Source organism: Poecilia reticulata, linkage group LG16 (assembly GCF_000633615.1).
Source record: "Poecilia reticulata strain Guanapo linkage group LG16, Guppy_female_1.0+MT, whole genome shotgun sequence".
NCBI lineage: Eukaryota > Metazoa > Chordata > Actinopteri > Cyprinodontiformes > Poeciliidae > Poecilia > Poecilia reticulata.
In genome coordinates, this window is record NC_024346.1 from 17,709,227 (window position 1) to 17,734,328 (window position 25,102).

Genomic DNA, 25,102 nt, shown 5'->3' on the forward strand with positions numbered 1-25,102 from the left:
GTAAAAAAAGTCATTTTGAGCCTTTAAATAAGCTCATTTTAACATACAAAAAATGAATGTCTGCTTGTTACACAGGTATTATTTTACTATTGGTGTTAATAGTAGGAGGTATTTAGTTCATGTTTGTCCAAACACAACAAGAGAGCTTCTGAGATTTTTAAGAAGACACACAAACTGTACCTGTGAACACAGTGATGTGTTTCAGCAGATGATCTGTCATCCACACCCAAACTGAAGTCGTCTTTAGATAACCTTTATTACAGGCTAATCTTAGAAGTGTTGCTTCACATGCAGATATTTGGTAGCATGAACCTCGAACCTTTGCATTTGCTGCTACATCCACAAACATCTGTTTGCGTTATTTATATTTTATCTCAAGGACCAACACAAAGTTGGGGATAATTGGAAAGCGAAAATAAATGCAAACATGGTTGTCATTTAGTTTTTAATTACAACTGATAGGATAAAAAGTGTGGGCCGAGCATTTGTATGCAACCCTTCTGACTTTATGCTTTATAGACTCACAAGGCAATTTTAGCTTCAAATGTTTAATGACATATTTCTACCAGGGTTGAACTGACCTTTCTCCTCTTTCTTCTTTGCAAAATAACTCTTTAAAAAAAGTCAGCAGTCACGACTTTTATGTAGCTCTGGCTGTATAGGTTTAGAGTTATTGTCCATGGTGGAAAGATAACATCTGCCCCAACCTTTAGCAGCTGGTCTTCCTTCAGGATGTTCCTGCATTTATCTTGATCAATCCAATCTCCTCATTATCACTGACCAGATTCTCCATCTTTGCAGGAAACAAAAAAAGGACGATGCCTTCACCTCGTTTTACAGTGGTTTCGGTTTGTTCATAGTGATGTTCAGAGTTATTTTTCTTCAGCAGAAATAACAGCGTGGCTCTTGGGCAGTAATTCCATCCATACTTTGGATGTTTTCCCTGAGCTGACTGAGGTAAACTTTCTTTTTGCCACTCGTCCATGAAGCCCAGATTTGTGGATTAAACATCTAGTAGTGGTAAGATGGCTTTACTAATAGGTTGACCACTGAGGGTTAACAAGTTGTGCTGGATTTTATTGACTGGTACCGGGATCTAAATGTAACTGGAGACAAAACTCATCAATTGCAATTTGTAAAAACACAAAACAAAAAAAAAAAAAAAAAAAACTTTTTATCCTTCTCCAACACAGCGCATTGTATTGGCCTGTTACATAAAATATCTTAAGATTTGTGACCACAAATAATAAAATAAGCAAAGGGGAAAGTTTAAGGTGTATGCATTCTTTACAGGGCACTATAAAGAATGACTAACTGCACTTAGTCATTCTGCAGTATTGAACAACACAAAAAACTTGACAAATAACAGGAAAGAATAATAATTTATTACCCTATCATGAACATTGATTTGGACATTATTTTTACTCCAAACCCAGTGTCAAGATGGTGCAATGGATAATGTGGGAACAAGTGACTGGAATTAATGTTTGCTACCGATGCTCATATAATATTGTACAGTCGTTCACAGAGTAATAGCTGAAAAGTAATTACTTTATGAGACATGAAGATACCCTCAGCACAGTGAGAATATAAAGATCATTTCAACAGTTGTTGCATATTCTTACAAAACAGCAATGCAAATGCAAAAATTAAATAAAATAAAAAAACAGCAGAAGTACAACTAGTAAGGCATTAGGCGAATAAACATGTGTGCACACAATCACTGAAATATCAAGGCTCGTTTTTCTCCGAGGTAGAGAATGTCCATTATAAGACACAAGCTTTAAGTGACTAAGTAATTCAGCATTTTCAAGCTGGAATTATGGAAACAACGGCATTTTCTTTTCATTGATTTTTTTTTTACCAAGCTGCTTCCATTTTCTGAGAATCCTTAACACAAAAGATGCAGAAATGTGGGCGAAAGTTTCGACATCAACATTCCCCCCCGCCCCCTCACAATGCTTCCATGAACAGATTTACGCAACACAGATAAGCACTTGTTATTAAGGCAATAATTTGAATGGACTGCGCTATAGAAAACGGCGTGTGGACGGGTAGGAGTGGGCTACAGACATCGCCAGAACCAGCCTGGATCACAGTGGAGGCTGTGTGGGTAGAAACCGTGTGTGCTCAGGTCACCACAGTGTTGGAAACTCGATGTGGGAGAAGCCGGGGTCCCTCCTCAGCTCCCAGTAAGTGTTGTTGCTGACCCAGGCGTCCTCCATTGACTTCCTGTGGAGATAACATCCCAATCAGAGCCGCATGATGATGACGATGATAATGATGATGACAAAGTTATCTCACAACCTTTTAGTGACTGTGACATGACACATGTAAGACAGAAGAGACAACAATTGTAACCCTGCAAGGGGTTTTTATTTCTTTTAGATTCTGTTCCCAAAGGGAGTCAGCACTTTTTGTGTGGATCATTTATGTCAATATGCATTGAGAAACTGGTGATCTTAGTTGAAACGTACTGTTCCGGTGAAAAGTTTGCATACACTCATTGCCGACATTCATATTGATTTGGGGCTTATACTGTCTTTGGGTTTTTAGAACATTTTCAAAAATAAATGTTTTAATTTAATGAGATTTTATAACTCTGCATACAGCGCAACATACATACACCCCGACTAATTTGTCATTAAATGTCACTAACCAAGATGCAGAGAAGCCACACACTTTTATTCACAGCCAAAAAGCTTCTGGCATAGTTCTGGTTGTATATCTCATTTATTTTAAATCTGCTGGTTCCTGACCGAGCATTTAGCCGTACCCTTCATCCATTCCAAATCCAGTTCTGATGTGTTTTTGCCCTGCTGGGATACACGACTGGGTCGTTGTAGAGTTAGATCTCCCCATTACTCCACCACTCTGTACCATCCACCAGTGTCACTAAAAGCAAACAACCACATCACCATACTACCATCACCTTACTTGAGAGCTTGCATGAGTTTAAATAGAAATAATTTCCTTTTGTCATTGTGACCAAACAGCTGAATCTGGTCTTGACTGTTCACAAAACACTTTTCCTGAATACATCTGGCTTCTGGTTTCTGTTTCAGTTCGCTGCTCTCTGAGTCTTAGCAGTTCGTGGCATGTTCATGAACGTACCATACCCAATTAATTTCCTTTTCTCCGAGGGTGACAGTTTGGATCAGATTATTAAACCAGAGTGTTTCAATAGGACGATAATCCCAAAAAATAATTTAGATGAATAACGTGAAGCTGCTGAAATGGTCTTCCCAAAGTCCCAATCTTCTCATTGTGAAGCATTAACAGACTAAATATAAATGCCAGATCTGTGCCGGGAAAACAACAAATTTTAATGGTCTCTATAATATCGCGGCCTTCTCTTCCAGTAAGAAGTGTTAGATCACATCTGTTTTAATGAACGGTTTTATTTACTGGCGTACACTTTGGCTTTTGGGACAAAAACCTTTCTTTCAAGCATGTGATTCTAAGCATGTTATACTCTTCTGTATTTGTATTTATTTGTATTTAACCCAGTGGTGACTCCAGGAGGTGCTAGAGGTGCTGTAGCTCCCTCTAAAGAAGATACAGAATCCTCAAGAAAAAAATAAATAAAATGAAATAATAATTTCTATCTGATGACATGTTTTACAAATTTTGATTGTGATTAAATGAAACCAAACTGTAAAAAACAATCCCAAACAAACATAACAAAAAAACAGACAATGGTAAATTGTAATGAGCTTCATTTCACATCCTGTAAACCAGTGGGTGGTAGAGCTGGACTGCTTGGCGATTATTCAGACGGAACGACCGATTCTGCAAGAGAATATCCACCGTGTCTGTCTGAGTCGCAACAGAGAAGTTTCAGAAGAAGTGATCTAAAAACACATCCTGCTTCTGTTGCATCACTGCAGTCAGCCAGGAGCTCCTAGCAACATGCTGCAGGGCAAGTCAGGGCGAAGATCTCTTATATATCATGCAGCATTGAAAAAAGTATACAGTCTTTTTTGCTACTTTTTCAGACTTCAATAAGTTGATAGCTGTGTCTTGGACATTTCCGGTTCATCAGTGAGCTGCAAACACAGATTATCGTGTTTCTCAGGAAACTGAACCTGGGCAAAAATCTCCAGGACCCTATATCAAGACAGAGGTTTTTTTAGTGCCTTCCTCCAGAACAACAACTATCCTTTCCTTTTGTGCACGGATCTGACACCAAGTGACTGTCACCTGACGTTGGTGTTGAAGACCAAGCTTGTTTCTAAGTACATGGGTTTCAGTCGTCTTATTTTGTATTTTTATCACCGAAAAGACAGAGATTATCTATATATTGTGTTTGGTGGTATGTTGGTGACTGTAGTGTCTGTTGAATGTGCTGTAGAGAAATGTCGGGAGTCCTACTTCACAGTGCTCTCAAGAAAATGGCAAGCTCCCCTATTGCACTTTGAACCAGTTTTCAAAGTGCAGAAAACTGGTTTATGTTTGGTCAATGATCCATAAAATACCTGAGTGGCAGAGTGGATTTCATTCATATGGACTTTTTTCATTTCATATTATCTGGTTAGTTTCCAGCGTTATTAAGGCTTTTTAACTTGATGACCAATGTTGACTGAAAGCAAAATGAAACACGAGCATTACCACTGTGTTATAAAACAATCCCATCTCACAAGTACATTTAAATAGCACCTTGGTTTTGGTTTCACTAAAAGAAAGCTTTTATTGATCAAAATAATCTATTCAGCACAGAACACACACAAAAAAAATAGGAAGGAAAAGAGAATAATGAAAGTTTTCCGCTTGAACTCTAATTGTATCTACTCATGCTACCTGAAGAATTTAGGCTGATGTGACACATGGTTCTCCTCCAGGACTCTCCGTCTGTCTCTCTGCAGCTGTTCAATCCTCAGCTTTTGTTCTTCTGCTGCTTCCAAGTTCCCCTCCTCCAGCAGTCTGCCAGAGACACACGCATTCATTATGCAAACGTGGTTCAACGTTTATGTTCAATTTCCAGATTTAATCTCCACTCTGGTTTTTTTTTTGTTTGGGACTCATTAACGTAAGATAATTTAATAATATAACCAGAGAACCAATCATCTGAAGGGACAGAATTAGAGACTTTTTTTTGTTTTTTTTATTTTGATGGCTAAATCACGAATGTTTCTTCTTCTTGTGCTGCCCGAGGATAGAGGTGTTACATCTGAAGCATCCATTTTTAAATGTGAGCTAAAATTAGCTTGCTCAACCTGCTTGCTATTTTTACCGGTTTTGTTGTGGTTATTTTTGAGTGTGTGTTGAAGAAGATCACACTTTTTTGACTCTCAAGAGCATGTGATTCAGAGTCCTGATTGTCAAATTACATTATTATCTTTCGAGCATTTAAAGATACCTTTTTGAACTATTCTTAGTGAAATATTATTAAATTGTCCATTTATGTCAGTCATTACATTTAAAAAAGTATTATGTATACTCACTTTTATTAAGTTAAAGGTATATTTGAAGCATTTTTGTCTGTCAACATTATTGAGGACAGCAAATGAAAATCTAAAATTGAAAAATTATTTTCACAAAAATTAGCATGTTAACATATAAAAGGATGTTTGATATAAAAAAAGAGGTCTGTGAAGCAGCTCAGACGCTGACTCTGACTTAAAAGTATTGACCCAACCCTGACAAAATCTTGGACTAGTTTTGCTTTACAATTCCTCAAAACTGGAGTTTTTCCTTTAGTTTGCACACATTTTTCAACCAAATGTCTTCCTTCCATTCAACCTCTTATTAATATGATGAATTCAGCACAGTGAGTCTTTGCTAAATCTTTTTAGTAGAGACCTTTCGTCTTTGCTAAAGACAAAGATAAAAGGTCATTATGTTTAACAATAACCATTTGTGGCAGTCAATCTGTTTAATAGCGTAAACCATAACATAGTCCTATAATAATATTTCTGTATTAAGTCTTCTTTTATTTGTGTTTTGTAGTATTCAAATTCTAATAGAAACTAGATTCTAGGTTTACATTAGGTGCAAGACATTACATTTGATAAAAGCAATTCTCTGAAATGCAACCGTATCCCACATTTAATTGCTGCTAACATGCAGGCATATGCGGAGCTTATTTTTGCCTTTACCTCTGGTCCACTCGTAGTCTGGTGTCCGTAGGGGGCAGCAGCTGTTTCAAAGAGGGCTCCAGCTCATTTAGCTCAATTGCAAACTTTGTAAAGCCGTAGTACTGCTCATAGTTCATTGGCATCGGGCCTAGACAGAAATGAAATGAGACACATTAACCAGGAGAATTACCAGAAGAGCTGATTGCGTGCACTAATGGCAGACACATACTTGCCCTCCAGATGCAGGTAGCCGACGGCGGGTCTCCGCAGTAAACCGCTTCGTGCCACTTCCCAAACAGTCTGTGGACGACCTTTCCTTTGACATCCGTAATGGTCCCCTCCACCTCATTTACGCTCGAGTTCCAGTATCTGGCCTGAAAGAAACGGCACCAGTGAGCGACGGCCGGGGGATGGATGAGAATGGACATCTCATGGTAATGTCCTCTTCCCGTCAACAGATGATACTATTGTGTAAACAGTCCTCCCCCCCCTCCACCCTCTCGAGTGTGTGTTTGAGTGGGTGTGAGTAGCAGCAGGGATGGAGTGTGTGAGATGAGAAATGAGGATGCGTAATGAGTTCTGACATGTCCCGACTTGCTATCCTGCACAGCTTTAGGACGTCTTTCAAGTGGCACACGCAAGAAGCATCACCCTGCTCCTCTTATCAGGGCAGGCTGATGTGTATCAGCAATTTAAAAACATGCAGGGCGATGCAGATGACGGGCACCGTCTGTGTGGTTAGTTCAGACACTAATGAAGGCGAAACAGAATTTTCTCTTAACACATTCAATTTACGGACAAACATATGGTGAAAGAGAATGATGCTATAAATAATAACATTATGGTCTTAACCAGGATTAATATTTCAGACTAGCAGAAGTGGCATCACTCCCAAAGCTTAAACGCGATTGCAACACTATTATATCTTTACGTAATCGAATGGTTCTCTATGGCTGCAAAATGTTTATTTTTTATTTATTCATTTAAAACGACTGCAAGCAAAGCATGTCAGTTTAACATGGAGAAAGGTTAAGAAACTTGTATTCGTTTTCTATGAATCACCATACAAGTGATTTAGACACTTAGTATTGTTTGACTGTGGCAAAGTTTTGGAAGTATGAGAAGTTAAAGTTTTTCTTTGCTATTAAATCTGAGAGGGAGGAGCACACTCACCAGCAAATTAAGAGCTTCTCTTTTTTAAATTCCGTTCTTTTTTTGATGCACTGCCTGTACTGCAAATGAGGCGTCACACATCTATCCATCTTCCACCCGGCTGTCACTCGTGAGCAAAACACTGAGATACTTCAGAGTCTCTGCTTGAGGCAGAAACTGACCCCAGAGCTGGAGGGAGCAGTCGACCTTTTTCTGATTGACAACTGTGGCACTAAGACTTAGAGGAGCCGACTTCATTCCTGTCCTTCACACTTGGCAACAAACCACTAGAAGATTAAGGTTTGAAAATGCAAAAAGAGCTTTGTAGAATTTGAAATATATAACTTTTGTTAGTAAGATTTTCCCTGACTGTTTCTGATTTTGTTCATTGCTCTACATTTCTTATTTGCAATATCTCATTTCACATTTAATTATTGGGATTGCTTTCTAGTTTTATATAATCATTCTGCTGATTTTTGTGGTCAATGTCTCAAGAACCAGCTGTGCATGTGCACATTAGACGACAGCATTCATAACTGCTTTTGAGAATATTCAGCATAATAGGGAGAAATGAAGTAGTTTTAAGTAATTTATTACTTGGCACAAAGGTGGATGACTATTTTTGAGTTCTTTTGAAACTTTCTATAAAAATTTTAAGTATTAAAGGAAGCCCTTTAATTAAGCTGAATGTCTGATTTATTTTATAATCAGGATGGCCATTCTTTCTTCCAACAGATTGTAAAAGCAAAATAATTATTTTGTGTAAAAAAAAAAAAACAACACAAAAGTGTTTTTCAAGTGATTAACTAATAAAACACTAGGGTGATGACAAAAAAAAAATCAAGTTTATGTTTTGGGTTGTAAACCATATTTGAACAAGCGTTTAGCTTTACACACAGATAGTAAAACAAAAACGTTCTAAATACATATTTATGATGTACATCCGTTACCAGAGGAGTGTTAATGATGGTAATGAAAAAAAAAAAGTGCAAAACTTCACTTTGAATGCTTTCAGTTGTTTCCATCACCTTGATAAAAGTGATCTTGCATTGGCAAATGTTGCTGTTGGAGTTTCTGATTGAGACCTCCCCATAGTGCTCGATCCAGCGCTGACCACTGAGAATGTTGTGGATGCAGGATGTCACTTTGTTCCATTCATAGTGATCCTCAAATCTACAGTGAGCAATCACAGCAATGTCATTACAACTGTCACTCTTGGACTCTTTTTGTGCAAGAATGTCCACATAAAGATCTGCAGCTAATCTCTATATCTGTATACATGTATTGTAAGTGACAAAATGGTTGTCTTAATTTATTTCTTGGGTGTTTTAAAAAAAATCTTTTGTAGACATTATTATTCACATTTATATTGAGATCACAGCTTTAAAAACCGATACATGTCCTAAACAAACCAAAATGCACTATGACTAATGGTCAAAGTGGAAATAAAGCAAAAAACATAGAGGAAAAATACAAGGTCAGAACTGCAGTAGAATTTATTGCAGGATTTTTTTTTCCCCGCTGTAGTTAGAGTTAGAGGGAGGATAAAAAAAAGGTTGAGTCAATGCTTGTGATAATCAGAGCAAACAGACTTACCTTGGCAGCATGACATGAGTGGTACCCACAGGAACAATCTCCATCGATTTTCCCCAGAATTTGTTCTTACACCTCACATCTAAAGAAAGCGGTTTAACAAAATTACCATCGATCCTACGCAGGTTGAGAATGAATAAAAAAAAACTAACCCCCCCCCCACCCCCCAAAAAAACAAGCACAGTATTCACGTACCTTGCCAGAAGACAAAGTTTTTAGATTCTGCATGGCAAGCTGAAATAGGCGGGTGATGGCTAACCTGACGTTGTAGAGAAAAACACAACACATGTCTCTAACGTGTCACACACATAATATTGCTCATTCAGGTGGGACTGGTTGCCTCAGACTTATCAGTTAGTGCACATATTGTGGTATGAAGAGCTGACAAATGAACCGAAAGCAATCCTACCTGCTCACTGACAAACCGAAAGCCTTTGTCTGGACGGTCGCATTCGTACGTCTCTCCCAGAACAGGATTGAAAGGTTTTCCTCCAGTCCTGTAGAAGCTGGAAGCGTATCCCGACACAACAAATGTGGCGATATAAATCTACACAAACAGAAACCAGAGCGGTTAGAAGTGTGTGTGCGCGTGTGTGCTGATCTTTATGTCAGATTCAAACTATCCTGTGAATATTGTTCATCTTGCCTTAGTATCCACTAACGTTGGTGGAAAATTATTGCCAGATAAGATAATACTGGAGCCCAAAAGTCACGGATGCCTGCTCCACCTCATTATTTAAGGTCAGAGCACGCTCCCTCACTAACGCGACTTCTACACACTTCTTAGACAGTCTTTGTTGATGTCTCAGTGGATTTTTCTTTATGCATTTGTTGTGCTTCAACATAGATTTTCCTCATAGATTTTTTAGTCTGCAATGCACAACAACTTGTGGCAGCCTACTGTCCATGTACTTGTATAATTTATCATGCTTTGTACAGCAGACTGAATATATTACTCCACGCACAATCAATTTCTTAAAATTCTGCCATAATGCATAATACTGTCAGCGTCATCACAGATTTTGGTTGCAAAGATCTCACACAAATTTCAACATGTAAAGTTTCTCCCTTTAAAAATAAAACAAAAAACATACACAAAATATGCGCTATCCTTGGTAAAAAAAAAAAATTTACTAACCGACAAAGAACATTTAAAGTGAGCACTTTTTCTTAAAGGGGCAGACTTTGAGGACGCAGCGTCTCCTCAGAGCTCTAGTTTCCAAGCTGAGCTTCTGCCTCACCTTCAAACTAGCGCCAGCAGTTCGAAGGAGCTGCCCGCTAATTGCAAATCAGGTTTTGCAATTAGCAAAAACCTGAGGGAACTGTGCGTCTGCTGAGCTCACCACACCATACTAAACGATATTAAAGGCTTAACAGAGGAGCAATGTTGCAATAACTTCCAGAAGGAAGAGTGTCAGAATTTAAAGGCCTTAATTTACAAAGTCAAATTTCTTTTAAATCTTTTTTGATATGTGGATTATTTTTTATAACAACTGAAGGTAACATTGTGCTATAAAATGGTATTATGTGCCTAGAAAATACATAATACTGCCCCTTTAGCAGATAGTCAACACAAGACAAAAAAAAAACAAATCCCAAAGCAAAAGGACCAATTTCCTATCTCACCATTCGTTCAAAGGGGTCCTGTGTGATAGCAGCTCTGTCCAGCAGCTCGCTGTTCTCCAGCTCCTCACAGAGTCTCTGCAGGGCGTTGAGGGGCTCGTTAAGATGCACAGGCATCGCCACCTTGGATAAATCTTTACCTATGTTGTTTCTCAGGATGTTCCACATGCTGATTGTGCTGTTGGTAGGGCTGGGCGTGGGCAGACAGGATCTACGTGTATAAAGGACAGAGCCTTCTTCCACAGAACCTGCATCGGAAGAATAAGACGGATAAAGCTTGTAGGCGAGAGGCTCTCAGAGAGGGAGAAGCCATTTACCAAATTTTACCAAATGTGTCTTTGGACCTGCACGGCGAAACTTACCTGAGTTGGGTCTTTCACCCCCTGTCTCGTTGCAGAATCTGTCCATCGAAATGTTGTCACTAATGTCACTGATGTATGAGTCATCGTCTGATGCCTAAAGATGAGACCTCAGCTAGTAGACAGCTGACATACTTGCACAAAGGATGTGGACAGGTCTCTTTCAGCATCCTGTCATGTCAGCACTGGTTTTAACAAGTTGAGATGAAGGCTCTCTGAGCACACAGTGGCAGAGCTGCAGCTCGCCTCGCTGTATTTTTAGATGAAAGTAATTAACCTCTATTTTCACATTTCTGCCGCTCAAGCTGCCATGCTATTTGTCATAAAGAATGAAGAGCAGATACAAAGTTAGAAAAAATGTAAATGCTTAATGAAATCCTACATCTTCCTCTATGTAATATAACCATTAATTTTCAAGTACTGCTTTCAAAAGTAGGGTTGAAGTAGCACTTCAAATGTCAAAAATCTGTAATATTTCTCTTCAGTATGTTTGTTTTTCTCTAGAAAATTAATAAATTATTGCTGAAGAATTGCTGCGACACACCGAGATATTTCTGCAAACAGGAAAAAAATGTCTCTGAATGCCAAAAGTAATCCTCATTTCATTACCCAGCTCTGACTGTCAGGCACAACGCCACACGGGATTGTTTAGTTTACCAACCAAACTTACCTCATTTTCAGAGGAGCTAGCCGACAAGAGAACCTCTAGTGCATCAAAGAACTCTGACAAAGACTCTCCAACTGAAGTTCTGCTCTCATTGGAAACCTGGTGCACAAGAGGATGAGGGTCTTCTGCTGAGTCCTTCCTCTGAAAGGAGCGACAGTCATAGTCATAATAAGAACGAGAAAAAAAAGCAAATCAAAACTCCAGTTGTTTTGAACACATTGATTGACACTTCTGGTAAACCTTTGTAAAAACAGACTCATCTTCTACTGCAGCAGCAGAACCTCACTCTACACGTTTGATAAAAGTACTACTTTCATGTTAAAAAAAGAATTTTTTCATGAAATTTTTAAAACGCTACTGGGACTTCAGCAGAAACCATTTAGACAGGTTAGATCTGGACATTTCAGAAACAAGCACCTGGCTTGTGTTAAAAAAGGACGAGCGGGACAAGAAGTACCATACATCAACTTCACATCTTAACCAAGGGTTCCAAAAAATATGGAGGGTTTGCATTACAGCAAATATGTAAAAAGATGTATGTTTGACATGCAGGATAATGAAAAACACTGAGATCAAGCATCGTCTATCACAACATGTTCCATGAGTTGATTGGATTTCTTCTTTGGAATAAAAAAGAAAAAAAAAATTAAGCAAAAGTTGAAGGCTAACACAAAAAACCATGGAGTTTTACTAACAGAAATGGTTAGTAAAACTATAATGAATAATTTAGCTTCTCAGATTTCTTTTTGCAGGGAAGTGGAGTTTTGGTGCTGAATCTCAAAGGTCTCACAAGAGTTTTGTCTCATTTGAGAGCTTTTAATATTCCGTGGGAGCAAAATTATTGAACTTTTTCTCTTTTTAATGAAAGAAATGAAATAAGATTGTTCTAAATTTATGTTTTTAACACGATCATCTATCAACTGTGTGGTCTGACTCATAATCATTTTCTTTTTGGTCACTTCTGGACATTATAATACACTACACCATCCTCATTATTAGAACACTTTTCTCACTGGCATTTTAATGTATTTATTTACTTTACATTTTATAAAGGTTTACAGATATGTAAGGTTTCGTGTGCATATGTGTGTGTGAGTGTGTTAGATTGCATGTGTGTGTACTGTGCATTGTTGTCAGTCTGTACACTGTGAGCTTGTATCCGTGAACGTACTTGGCAAACAAAAGCTTGACTCTGATTCTAGACATTATGTAAAGTATTTTTTTAATGAAATGGCCTGAATTTAATAAAATGGGATAATAATGACAAAACTTGTTATATACAGAGGTGAGAATAGATCTGTATTACCCTGTATTATTTCTAAAACTGGTTGATTAACCTGGACTTAATCACAAAAGATGTGTTCTCATTTCCTTTTGTCCCTTAGATAATTTTCAAGGGATACAATGAACAGAATCAGCGCCCACTGTCTGCAAACCTGATTAAACAACAAAAGGGTTTACTTTAGTAGACAATGGGGAGTTTGAGGTCTTTTTCCAAGCTGTAATGATTTGCATACAGTGAAAAAAAAAGAAACTTAACATGCAACTTATTTTTTTTTTTATTATTCTTATTGCTGAGTGAAATTCAAAAAAAGGGAGAGTAGTAATAATGATGAGATGGGGTAGAAACCAAGTCGCTGCATTCCTGCACCCACCTGCACAGGGGCAGGGAGATTTATTAGTGAGGGCTCTACGATCTGGGACTCGGCATGAATCTTGTTCAGGCGCTCTCTCAGCTCAGAGTTCTGCGCTAAAGCCTGGAAAAATAATCGGTATAAACAACGTTAATGCTCACACACCCAATCCAAACTATGTTGAAAACAGCAGAAAACAAACTGCTTTCCACCGTGTCATTTTTTTTTTGCAATTTGCAAATCTATTACGCTTTACTGGTTTAAAACAGATGTGACGGGATCAGGGGGAAAAAAAGGAAAATAGTTGGCACAATAAACACCAACATTTTAATGTGGCCAATAAACGAAGACATTCCTTACCCCACGTGAGAATTTATTTGTGCCTTGTGCCAACACATTTACTCACTGATTGCGTGCCAATAATTGTGTGACGCTATAAACAGAAAACAGAAAAAGCCTCCAGGTGGGAGGCAGCAACTACAGGACACAATAATGTTGAATGTGGTCTTATTCGGGTGGGCAGACAACGTACTAGGAGGCTGTACAGCAATCCCGTTAAAAGGCTCATCAATGTGTCACGTCTAACAGGAGGTGTGGGAGGACATGCAGTGTGAGGAGGGGGGGGTTTGTGAAAGCACAAAGAGGGTGAAACACCTAAGCCACTTCCGTCGGCTGAGAGAGAGAGAGAGTGCAGCAGCCGCCGCCGCTTCACCTACCGCTGCCAGGGTGTTCTTCAGACTGACGACTTGGGGTGAGGTTGGGGGGTATGAGTCGTGATCCAGACACTGCTTCAGTCTCTCCCTCTCTGATGTGAGCGAGCTCAGTACGGATTTCATGGATGTGTGCACTGAAGCAATGAGAAAAGATTCAAACATGAACCCCTTTTTTGATACAATCTCAGAACTATGTACATCTAATGTATTTGAACATAACAGATAGTCACTTAATTATGGTTAAACAGGAAGGTTGGATTATTTTCTTCAGTTAAACCGTGTAACTCCCCACTGTGCAGGGTAGTTTTGGACACTAATTCAACAGTCTGCAAACTTATTTTGCAAAACAAAGAATAATGATGCTTGAGGTTAGTGACTACTTGTTAGTCGAAGTAATCCTTTCCTCGAACAATTTTGAGTTGTCAAATTTATGCTATGTTGTAAATTTCTCTTTTTATTGTTTTTTTTTAATGTATCAATCATTATATTATGACCACCTGCCTAATACAAACCCAATACACACCTCTCTTGGACACACACATGTAAGACAAGGCTGTACTTTTGGTTTTGACTGACTCTGTAGTTCTTCTGGAAATACTTTTACGCGGACAGTGAAACAGCGGTTCCGCTGTCTGACCATCTTGACAAAACCTCTATCAAGACGGAGGTTGCTTCATTTTGATAGAGGTTTTATCTGGAGGTTGCCAGATTGGTTGCTTGCACATCACCAAACACTGTGCAAGCAACCAATCTGGCAGTCATGCTAACCGGGTCCCGTCGTATTACATCACTTCCAATAAATAGTGGTGATGGTGAGGGATGCAAACAATGCAATGGAAAATCAATTCTTGTTCAAACTTGTTAAAATGATAAATAAGTACCACATATATGACTGTGTCTGTTCTTATTCTTACAACTGTCAAGAAGACCAATATTGCAATCCTTTTTTAAATATACAACTACAAAATCAATGTTTTACAATTTAGAATGAACTACAAAACATACCTTAATTTAATCAAATATAATTAGACGTGAAACTTCCTTCTTTGTCTAAACCTAATATTTAAAGTGAATTTACAGTTTTTAGTCAATGTGTTGTACCTGTTATCAGCATATGCCACCAATTTAAGTATCAATGATTGACTTAGATATACAATGTCCGTAAAAATAGATTTTTAGGGTGAACTATTTTCAGAATTTTGGTGGAACAACACCTTTTTGTTGTATTTACAAAATACAGCACTGGTTTTCAGAATTGCCTCTGAGAGAGGCAATTCAGGCTTCTCTGGGAGAAATCTGTTCTGACTTGCACCACAGCAAATTCATATTCATATTGCTCTAGAAATGCTAAGAAGCTACTTGTAGTCCTCCTCTGAGACAGCGCAGCACTGCTGTTCAGCAGTAAATCTAATGAAACTGCTAAATTCAAGTGGTTGCTTCTCAAAGCAGTCGTTGCACAAAGTAGGTCTCAGTGGATGTTGTCTAACGGCTCTCACCTCTCCAACACAAAGCTTACAAATCACTGCCTTGCTTCAGCAGAAACTGACTCGAAAACGATAGAAAGCAGACATGGCAATCAGTTTTTGTTTTCTTTCCCCACATGACAGAAAAATGTAATCGTTTGCAAACAGAGGTTTGACTTAATAACGTTAAAAAAGATGAAGCTTTCATTTTAAACAGCAGTTTCCTACATTAAATCATGATGATAATAGAACCGGCTTTGTGAGCCACGGGGCACGGCACATTTGCTGAATTAAAGTGGATAACAAGAGAGCAAAACTGCAGTAATATTATTTAAATATAATGTTACAAAGACTGCAGAAAGCTTGGCCTTAGGCAAGACTGAGCATTCTTGTAAAACAATATTCTGGTTTACAACCTAAGAGGTAAAAAAAAAACAGAAGAAATTATAGATTAACAGAAAACAAAATCAATATTTTGTCCAACGTCAGGGGTCAGGACCCGATGGTAAACAAAAATCAGTTGAAATAACTATCACACAATAAAGAAATACAATTGTGATGCTAAAACAGTGGGGGAAGGTTCATTAGTGCCATTGCATTACACCGATGTGTCAAACGTTGTGCTTAACTTTGATCAGTATCACTGTAGGCGTTTAGTCTGAACCTATTTTTTAAAAAGTGGTTATTTGGTAAGAGTATTCTTCATCAGACAGAGAGAATAAATGCAGGGAAAGGAAGAAATCTGGAATGGACGCAGCACAGTTGCATCGAGGACTGTCAGCCTTTGTAGATGGAGTGAATGCTCTGCTCTCAGTGCACAAAGCAGTCCACATTTGGCCAATTTTAAAAATCAAGCTCCTTTGTATCCCAGCATTATTCTGTTCGTGTGGCTGAATGCAGATCAGAGAAAGTTCTGAAGGAGAGAGCAGTCTGAGCTCAGTAAGAACAATATAGACATGAGATCTATGTCCAAGATAAAAGTATGACAACAGTTGAAAGCAGTTTCCTGCTCCTCTGACCCCTGACTGACAATATCATTAGAAAGTTTATGGGAGTATATGCAACCTCCCCAGATGTGGATGAAAGTTGTAATGCAGCTCCATGTTCATCATATGTATTTTTCATCGTAAAATATTCAAGTTGGGACCAAGGACAAGGTAAATCACTTCTAGTTGCTGTCATGTTTATCCCCTGAGGTAGTGGACAGGACATTTCCTGGACTTTCTAGGCAAAACTGAATTATTTGAAACATTAAATCCTAAATCCTTTCCAACATTATGGATTTTTGGGGACCACCATTTTTTATTTTATTTTATTTTTTTACTAATACTACTATTACTTTTCTCACATCTCTCATCTATTTTCCTTTGATCTCTGACAAGAACAAGGACTTTTTATCAACACAGTTATGGCTCTGTGGATATCGTTTTCTTTGCTAAAACATTCTCTATAAACTTAAAAAATTGTTTCTCTGTGAAAATCCTATAAGTAACTTCTGAAATGCCGCACCACCAAAAACAACACCTCATTTAAAGTAATTTAAATCCTGTCTTCTCTAATTTTAACTACAAAATTATCTTCAGCACATCTAAATGCCAAAAGGTCAAGTTGATGTGTAAATGACTGATTTCTTATTTGAATTAACAAGCAGTTTTTAGCTGATGGCAGAATGATAACAAGTAACTTGTCCTTGTTTGCAAGCATCTTAAACAGTTCATTAAAGCAAAGCAGGGAATTGGTGTATTTATTTTAAATCAAAAAGTATTTACATCCCTTATTGGAAACTACAAACTCACATGTGTAATTACTGAGGGACACTATGCTAAAATCTGTGATGTCACCATGTACACAACAGAATAGGTCATTTAAAATACAAATTCAATATCCACTCAGACCTAGAATATATTTAGGACTTCATTTTTACAAGAAATACAAATTATGTTGTTATTAATTATAGAGGCTTTCAATCCAAAGGTATTTTCACAAAGACCAGACCACCAGCAGGACAAAACTAATAACCAGACCCAACAGGTTGCAGAAGACTGACTGATTTGGCAAAAGTGACCAAAGCACGTGACAATCTACAGCAAGCTTTCCTCAAGCATCTCTCCACACTGAGATAAATCAACAGTTTTAACTCACAGTTGGAGGCAACGCGGCAGAAGTCCTCCTGCAGCTTTGCTGCGTCGGACTGCGAATCCAGGGAGACGGTGTCGACTTTGTCGCTTCCGAGTGTGGCAGTGGAGAGATTGGGGTTGGAGGCGTGAAGGCGGATCGAGCCAGAGGAGGTGCTGCTGGGTACCTGCGGTAATTGCAGGAGGAAAAGCCTTTTTATTTCACACCAGGAAAATATTGGTCACACTTTATTGTCGTTCTGGCTACCTGCAGAGTGGTTTTGACTTCTTTACTGTCGTTTTTATTGCGCCATTTTCTTTGAAGTCTCTTTTCTTTTTTGGGACTGTCCAATGGGGATGTCTAGTTAAGATAAAAGAAAAATCTAATGAGGATCAAGATTATTTTTAAAAGAAAAGGACAGTTTCACAACCTTTGCAAAATGAAAAATGTCTTTATATTTGGCAGCAGATAACTTAAATAAATACATTACGACTCGTGGTATTTGGGATATGATTTACAGTATGTCATGCCGTATTGCAGTCGCTTCAATCAGACCTGTTTTAAATGGTTAAAGCAAACAACCCGACCTGTAGTGCTTGAAAAGACGGAGCAGAATAAGTGCGTTGGAGGACTTCCATGCTCTGTATCAGGTGGTTCAGCTCCTGCAGGTAGGACTCACACACTGCTAAGTCTAATAAAAAGAAATAATAATAAAAACGACAAGACAGGATACTACGTTAGCATTTACCCTCTGGAAGATATTCACTGGTTTGGTTTATACCACTTTGAAAAGTGGTGTAAACGTGGCAAGTGTTTGGGGTGTACCACTTTTGAAAACCCAAAAGTGGTATAGAGCTCAAAATCTTTTCCAATAGGAACAATATAACCAGAAAAAAAAGGAGTTTTAGTTTTTCAAAGAAGGACATCGTTGTTCATGAAAAGAATTGAAGACAAAAGCAAACAAAAACGATACTGGAATATTAATAACAAGCCTTTGCTCACTGGATGTTCTAGCAATGTTTTGGTATTGTGAAAAAAAGAGCATTGCTAAGCAGCTTGAGGTGTTTTTAAAAAAAGTTCCTTAATTTAGAAAATCAAATCTTCTCAATAAACAGTGCGCTTAACTTCAGAAAGCATGTCAACAGAATTATAATGACGGAAAACGGAGACAAACACTCCAGCTGTAATTACAGACTTCCTTTGTTCATTAACACCACTCAGTCAGTCTTATCTGATATGCAAGTCAGATTTTACATAAGTGTCATTAGTGCTAAAGACAATATGGGAAGTTTTAAGATGACGTTAAATAGACTTCAAGATATATTGCTTGTGCAACACCTACACTGCATACTATTTATGGCTTTTATCAAATTATTTTGAACCTCTTTGTGAAATAGTCATTTTATGAACAATTCCAACAAATTATTGCTAAGAAGATTTAGATATACAAATGCTTGAGGTTACTGTGAATTTTCTCTAATCCACAAAATCCTCAAAATTATACATGCAAATCAAATTTTACATACATAACCGATGATATTTGGTTGAAACTCCTTTAGCAAAATGTACTATTTCTGATATATCAAGCATTTGGCATAATTCTGACTAGATGTCCCTTGCTGAGAAATGGTAGATTTTATTAATACTGATTGGTTTACTGGCACAACCACCGCTTTGCATTGTACTTGAATTGTCCGCATTTATCAAGTATTGCAAACAATTTCTTGCATAGGGGGGAAAATAGATCACATGGAGTGTAGCAGTCACAAGCCGGATCTCATTTCATTTCACTGTACTTTCTCCCTTCTCTACAGTTTGTAACAGAATGCGAAAGGAACTGAGGTTGTTCTGTTGAATCATTTACTAACTCAAGTTTAATCAGCCATTGTTAACACCACAAGACATAATAATTACTAGAACAAAAGGAAACAGAGATATGAGCCGTCTGTGCTTCAAAGCTGAGCATTAACTGAGTTGTTTCACCATCATTTGCGTTTCAAAAACTGTTGACAGGCAGTAGTTTTGCGGTGTTCTACTTAGCAGGGGAATTAGGAACTTCTTTGAGTGTTGCAGAGCTCACACATGTCAGTGGTCACGGTCTCACCTTTAGAGCATTTGTCCATGTCATCTGATGACTGGAGCCAGGCAGCTACCTTCGCCTGGCTGTTGGAGCTCAAAGGGAATCCTGATGCAGGATGCACCGACGACTGTCTCCGTATAGACATGACCTGCAGCAGCAAGCAAACTCTAAATTATGCACAAACAACTTTTTCTTATCAGGACATCTTTCTCTACATTGAGTAGTCAATGTAAGTCTAATTGCGTGCTATATGTAGTGCTCAGGTGCACCTTCCTCAAGGAGGGTCCCTCAGCTATGCCAGGGGAGTTGGGGGAGGGGTACATGGGGTAGAAGAAGGATTTCTCGTTGGCGCACATGGCAATCTCATTCTGTCGGTAGAGCCGATGGTGGCGCAGCTTGGAAACCCATTCGTCAAACAGCTCCTGTGACTTAATCTGCCATCAGAGTTAAACACAAGGTCAAGGAGGTGGAAACACCTGCAGGAAGTTATCAGCCAACATTTCCTCTCACAACCAAGACAATAAATTCATCTAAGTCTTTTTTTACTGTTAAGGAATCCAAAAGAAAACAAAAAACAAAAAACAAATGGAAACCATGCTGTTCTCCTGGGTGAGTTATTGTATTCATTGGCTTGGCTGGTTTACCTTCAGGTGATAGATATTCTCCTCGGCGTCAAGATCAATACACTTGGATTTCTTCTTAATGGCCATGACGGAGAGACCCACGTCAATGCAGCCATGCAGTTTCCCCTTCTCAATCTGTGAGGCAGCACCGGCACAAAATATCACAATCGTATTTGATGGATTGTTACACAAGCGCTGCGGGATGATGTGCAGTTTCAGAACGAAAGAGTAATCCCGTTATTGGCTCATGGAGGCAGACTTACTGCCTGGTTAACAACTGTGACTCGAGTAAGTAAAACACACAACATCATTTATCGCAATGATAAAGAGGCTGAGAGGAAATCATGGACTTTTGTGTGAAGATTCTCATGCATATAAGAGAAGATTTACAGAGGGCACAACGTGTTCTTTACTGTATTACTTCTCCTTCAATTTTACCACATTTTATCACATTACAGTCACACATATTAATGAATATTATTACATTTTATGCATGTAAATATTCTGAATGTTTTATTTGCTTTTTTGGGGAACAATAAACTTTACTTTGAAAGTTTCTTAAATCTCTTAACATGTGGCATACCAATACAAAGTACAACATCCTTTGGATGTGAAAGCAAAAGTAGACTTGGTCTCAAAACTGATCAAAAATGAACATTGAAAAGTTGGGAGATGTATTCATATTTGATCCCAAATTCTTCTGATACCCCTGAATAAAATCCAGGGCAGGGCATTTGCCTCTCTGAAATGAAAAGCTTGTCGTTAGATTTGGATTCTACCTACATATGAAATCTCAGTATGAACTTAGCTGTTTTATGGAGGTCTCAGGGGTTCTTTAGAGAACATTAAAGAACAAGCAGCATCATGAAGATGAAGGTAAAGGAAGCCCGGTGCTAGATCAAGTCATATTTGTGTTTGAATAACAGACTTGCAGCTGTAATTTCAGCACATTGACCCAACACGGGAAATTGTATTTTGCAATTTTCAGTCTCCTTGTCCTTCCTTTTCACAGTTATTCATTCTTTTTTTGGTCATCAAAGAAAATTTCAATGAGACGCACCAAAGTCTGAGGCCGTGAGTACTTCTGCAGATTACTGTATTATCTGACAACACTACACGATAATTATGCACTCACATCAGCGCTGCTCTTGCCATATTTAAGGATCCCCTTGTCCAGGGAGAAGTATCTCTGTAAGGAGAGAAAGTGGCAGTGAATACACGCGATGTAGCCGGACGGATGTGCAGCGTTCCTGACAGCAAAGTGGGAACTCTTCCATAACTCTGTAATCGTGGCCGAAAAAAACCTCATGATGATGTCTGTAATTAATTTTTCGACAGCAAGATATTTGTCATCCCGGACTCTCCTCTTGTGTCTGCCTGCCTTTATTACTCGTCCTCTCGCTCAGAGTCACTCTTTCTCTTCCACCAAATGTAATTCTCAGAGCTCTTATTGTACATCACAAGAATCAGACTGGTGAAAGCCCAGAAACCCGACTTGAAGTCAATACTAAACGCAGTATAGTAACCAACAGGCCATCAGCTAATGCATCTGAGTGGAGCACCGAGACATCTAAGCATTATCTTCCGAGGAAAAGCTTTCAGACTGAGTGTAAACAGGCGCTGACCCCCCCGGTCACATGTGACGCTTTCCAAGGGTGGAATCATCTGCTGCATAAGCTCATTCAATTAGTTCAAAGCGCCCATAAGGCGTGTCAGCAGGTCTGGAAAAGCAACATGAAAATTGTGAAGGAAAGATGTAAAATTGAATTGACCTTCAGTCATTGTGGCTGGAAATAATTCACTCCAAAGGGAAGCATAGCATATGAAAAGAAATTTAAGGAGCTTGAAATAGTTTTATTTTACCTTGTGCCAACCCTTCATGGGCCACTTCCTCCTCTTCAGCATGTAGCTCTCCTGTTTCTGTGGTTCCAGGACATTACTGACCCCCACACGCAGACCCTCCACTATTTCCCAGCTATCCTGCAGGCACAGATAGAAGAAAAATATGCAATTGTGATGCATCTGCTAAACGTCGTTATGATATTGATTACAATTAATCCAGTTCATCCTCATAGCATCTCCACTATTAGAATACACTGTACATCAGGCATGGGCAGTAAGAGGGAACAAAGCCTTTCCAGTTCACTAAATATATATGAACTCAGCTTAATGCCAGGCATTAAGCTGAGTTTTAATGCATGGCACTTAATGGCATAATGGTCTGTCAATTGTTGCATCCTTTGAAGATGTGGTATTGCACTGATGCTGTGATGACGACTGCAATTCAATACATTGTGCTCTAAAAACTGTATTAACCTAAATTAATCAGGTCAGACACAGAGGAGACAGACACAGAAAGTTTTAACTTGCGGTGCAAAAATCTTCAAAGTTCTTAAACCTTTTCATGCTTTGTTGTATTACCATCACAAACTCAAAAGTATTTTTTACTGTGATTTTATCAAAACAAGAGCGCATCGCAGATTACGATACGAGGATGTTTTTCACCAGCAGGCATAGGGAAGCTGATCAAACATACAGGAGAATCCGGTAAGAAGCCCTCTAAGATCTAGCAGAAGACTTCAGATTGGGGTTCAGGACAATAGACCTAAAAATACAACCTGAACTACAATGCAATGCTCAGAAGAATAGTCATGTGGGCCAGTCAAAGTCAGATCTGAATCCCATTTCAATTTATGAAAAGCTAGAAAATTGATGGTCACATCTTGCCCCCTGCCCCCAAAAAAAACAACAACCAAAAAAGAAAACGTGTTTAAATCACAAAAGTGTTTGAAAATGATGCGTCACTTTTCTTCAACTAAACAAATGTATCTTCTTTTGAACTCCATTTATCCAATTTAAATACAACACAAGTTGTGGGTGTATAGCCTCACAAAAACTGAAGAAAGTTCAAGGAGAACTGATACTGTAAGAATCAAAATCCTGCTTTGATTTGTTCCATCAGTCATCGGAGGGCGATTGCTGTCGAAACAAAGTGTCCAATGAATGACTGTGAACTTTCACCTCATGGTCCCATTTTACAAAATTAGCCTTCTGGTCGGGTCTGACTGTTTCCTGACTGAGATTAAAAGGTTTAAGTCCAAATCCCCAGCAGGTACAAATATTGAGATGATATTTTGTCATAAAACTAATCCCCACAGCCATGTTTGGGTTGCAGCAGTTAGATTTCCAGGAAGGCTTTAGAAACGCTAAGAGGAATCTAGAATATCTGTGTGGCAGGGGTGGTATTAGTATGTGGGAACATGGGGGCTTGGCCTAGTTCAGAAATAGTTGAACTTGATATGAATGCAGCAAAGTTTATAAGTCATTCGACATTAAAACAATATAGGACGTATTAGTTTTCTGCCTAGGCTGGGTTTCAAAGAAAAGTGATTTTTAGCAATTTCAACAAAATGTGTACCACCCTCTATTTGGTTGAATATTGTCTGTCAGAAGTTGACTCAAATAACTACTGTTAGGTAGTGCAAACTGTGCATCTGTAATACACATAATTTTATGTCATCATTTAAGGTTCTGTTTGGTTTTAGGTTAAGATTTGTCTTGATGTCAGATAGAGACCAATTTCTTCAACAGCTCTTCTTGTTCGCTCTTTCTGTGTTTCACATGATTTTGGTTTGCTCCCTGCCTCTTTGTCACACCAGGTATCTGTCTCTAATCAACCACCTACAGGATCTCTGTGATAATCTCCTCTCTATATATAGTCATACAGTTTTATTTGTTGCTTACCTGTCATGCCTTTTTGGTCCTCAGTAGTGCTTTATTCATCTTTGATTGTTTGGGTTTGCAAATAAAACACCTTGCTTAGGCTTCTATTCACTTTTTCTAACTATTCCGGTTTCTCGAATTATTTAAGAATAAAGCCAATTTCCTTAACTAGTTGTCCCAAAAGTTGGATTTAACATCACAATATTTAAAAGTACACTGTATCCTGAACCTTTTATTTAATATTATGGTTTTCCATCACCTTTATCATCTTCTCCTGCTGTTCTAATTAATGAGGAACCCAACGTCTGATCAGTTTTATAATATTTTAATGCGAATATAAAGCTAGATTGCACAAGACAGCTAAACCTTAAATGTTTTTGTGGCACTGGTTCCCTGTATCTGCAGTAATCAGAGAGGAAATGGACAGAGAAGGAAGGTGGGAAGACAGGGAGCAAAGACCCCTAGGCCAGGAATCGGACCCCAGATGGCTGAATTAAGGTGTAATGGCTTCCATATATGGGGCGCCTGGTCTACCTGCACCTCTATCCATCGTCCTGCCCCAGGGACAGGGACAGCTGACGTCATGCTGGAGTGGGCTAATTGTTAAAGCTCGAAAAAGATGTTGCTCTGAGCAAGCAGCAGTCAACTATGACTTAAATGCCACAGCTATCATCAAATGTAGCTGCATGATATTTGCCCACTGTTAATGTTTTTACGTCACGGCTGTTTAGACAGGCATTGGGTGTTTGAAAGCAGTCTGAAATGACTTGCACATTGTTGTCTCAGTGCATGCCCGTCCCAGTTAAGCTAACAGTATCTGTCAGGCAGGGTGAATGCTGAAGGTGAGAACATCTAAAAAAAAAAAAAAACAAACAAAAACATGAATGAGGACAGACAAGGACAAAACTGGTGGACTGCTCTTTGAGTTTCCCCCTCTCAGTTTGTCATGAGCCCCTCCTCTGACAAAGTCACACTGTGACTCATTATTGTAGCACACTGACTACACACTTCAAGGTCAACAGACTTCTCAAAAAGAAGCGGTGATATGGAGCCCAGAGGACAAGGGCTTCCTACTAACGCTACTTAAACGGAAATTGTAAATTAAATGTTTCATAGCAGGCTAATTTATTGTTTGTCCTTAAGCACTAAGTCTTGACCTTCAAAGCTCTATACTTCTGGTCCCAACTTCTGATTAAATAAAACAATGAAGAATAAATTGTTACATCCTCTGTCCATCCATCCATCCATCCATCCATCCATCCATTTTCTTGCACCCTTGT

The 25,102-nt window shown here is 38.6% G+C and overlaps 1 protein-coding gene across 5 annotated transcripts in view; it reads right to left on the reverse strand.

Moving 5' to 3' along the window:
• Nucleotides 1–1,363: 1,363 nt before the first annotated feature.
• The window catches only part of osbpl3b (oxysterol binding protein-like 3b), a 43,090-nt gene continuing 19,351 nt past the window's right edge, over nt 1,364–25,102 (reverse strand). For 4 of the 5 annotated variants that reach the window (XM_008432516.2, XM_008432518.2, XM_008432515.2 and 1 more), the window contains 21 exons: nt 21,963–22,079; nt 21,235–21,288; nt 20,121–20,234; nt 19,746–19,910; nt 19,501–19,624; nt 17,984–18,087; nt 17,664–17,756; nt 17,424–17,583; nt 13,822–13,952; nt 13,127–13,228; nt 11,475–11,612; nt 10,808–10,901; nt 10,449–10,693; nt 9,232–9,369; nt 9,018–9,081; nt 8,826–8,904; nt 8,258–8,402; nt 6,307–6,451; nt 6,099–6,225; nt 4,801–4,923; nt 1,364–2,232 (listed from right to left, as the gene is read on the reverse strand). In XM_008432516.2, coding sequence (XP_008430738.1) covers nt 2,136–2,232; nt 4,801–4,923; nt 6,099–6,225; nt 6,307–6,451; nt 8,258–8,402; nt 8,826–8,904; nt 9,018–9,081; nt 9,232–9,369; nt 10,449–10,693; nt 10,808–10,901; nt 11,475–11,612; nt 13,127–13,228; nt 13,822–13,952; nt 17,424–17,583; nt 17,664–17,756; nt 17,984–18,087; nt 19,501–19,624; nt 19,746–19,910; nt 20,121–20,234; nt 21,235–21,288; nt 21,963–22,079 — 2,559 coding nt within the window. In that variant the 3' untranslated portion in view covers nt 1,364–2,135. The remainder of the gene's footprint in view (nt 2,233–4,800; nt 4,924–6,098; nt 6,226–6,306; nt 6,452–8,257; nt 8,403–8,825; nt 8,905–9,017; nt 9,082–9,231; nt 9,370–10,448; nt 10,694–10,807; nt 10,902–11,474; nt 11,613–13,126; nt 13,229–13,821; nt 13,953–17,423; nt 17,584–17,663; nt 17,757–17,983; nt 18,088–19,500; nt 19,625–19,745; nt 19,911–20,120; nt 20,235–21,234; nt 21,289–21,962; nt 22,080–25,102) is intronic. The other variant, XM_017309751.1, reaches the window with a different exon arrangement.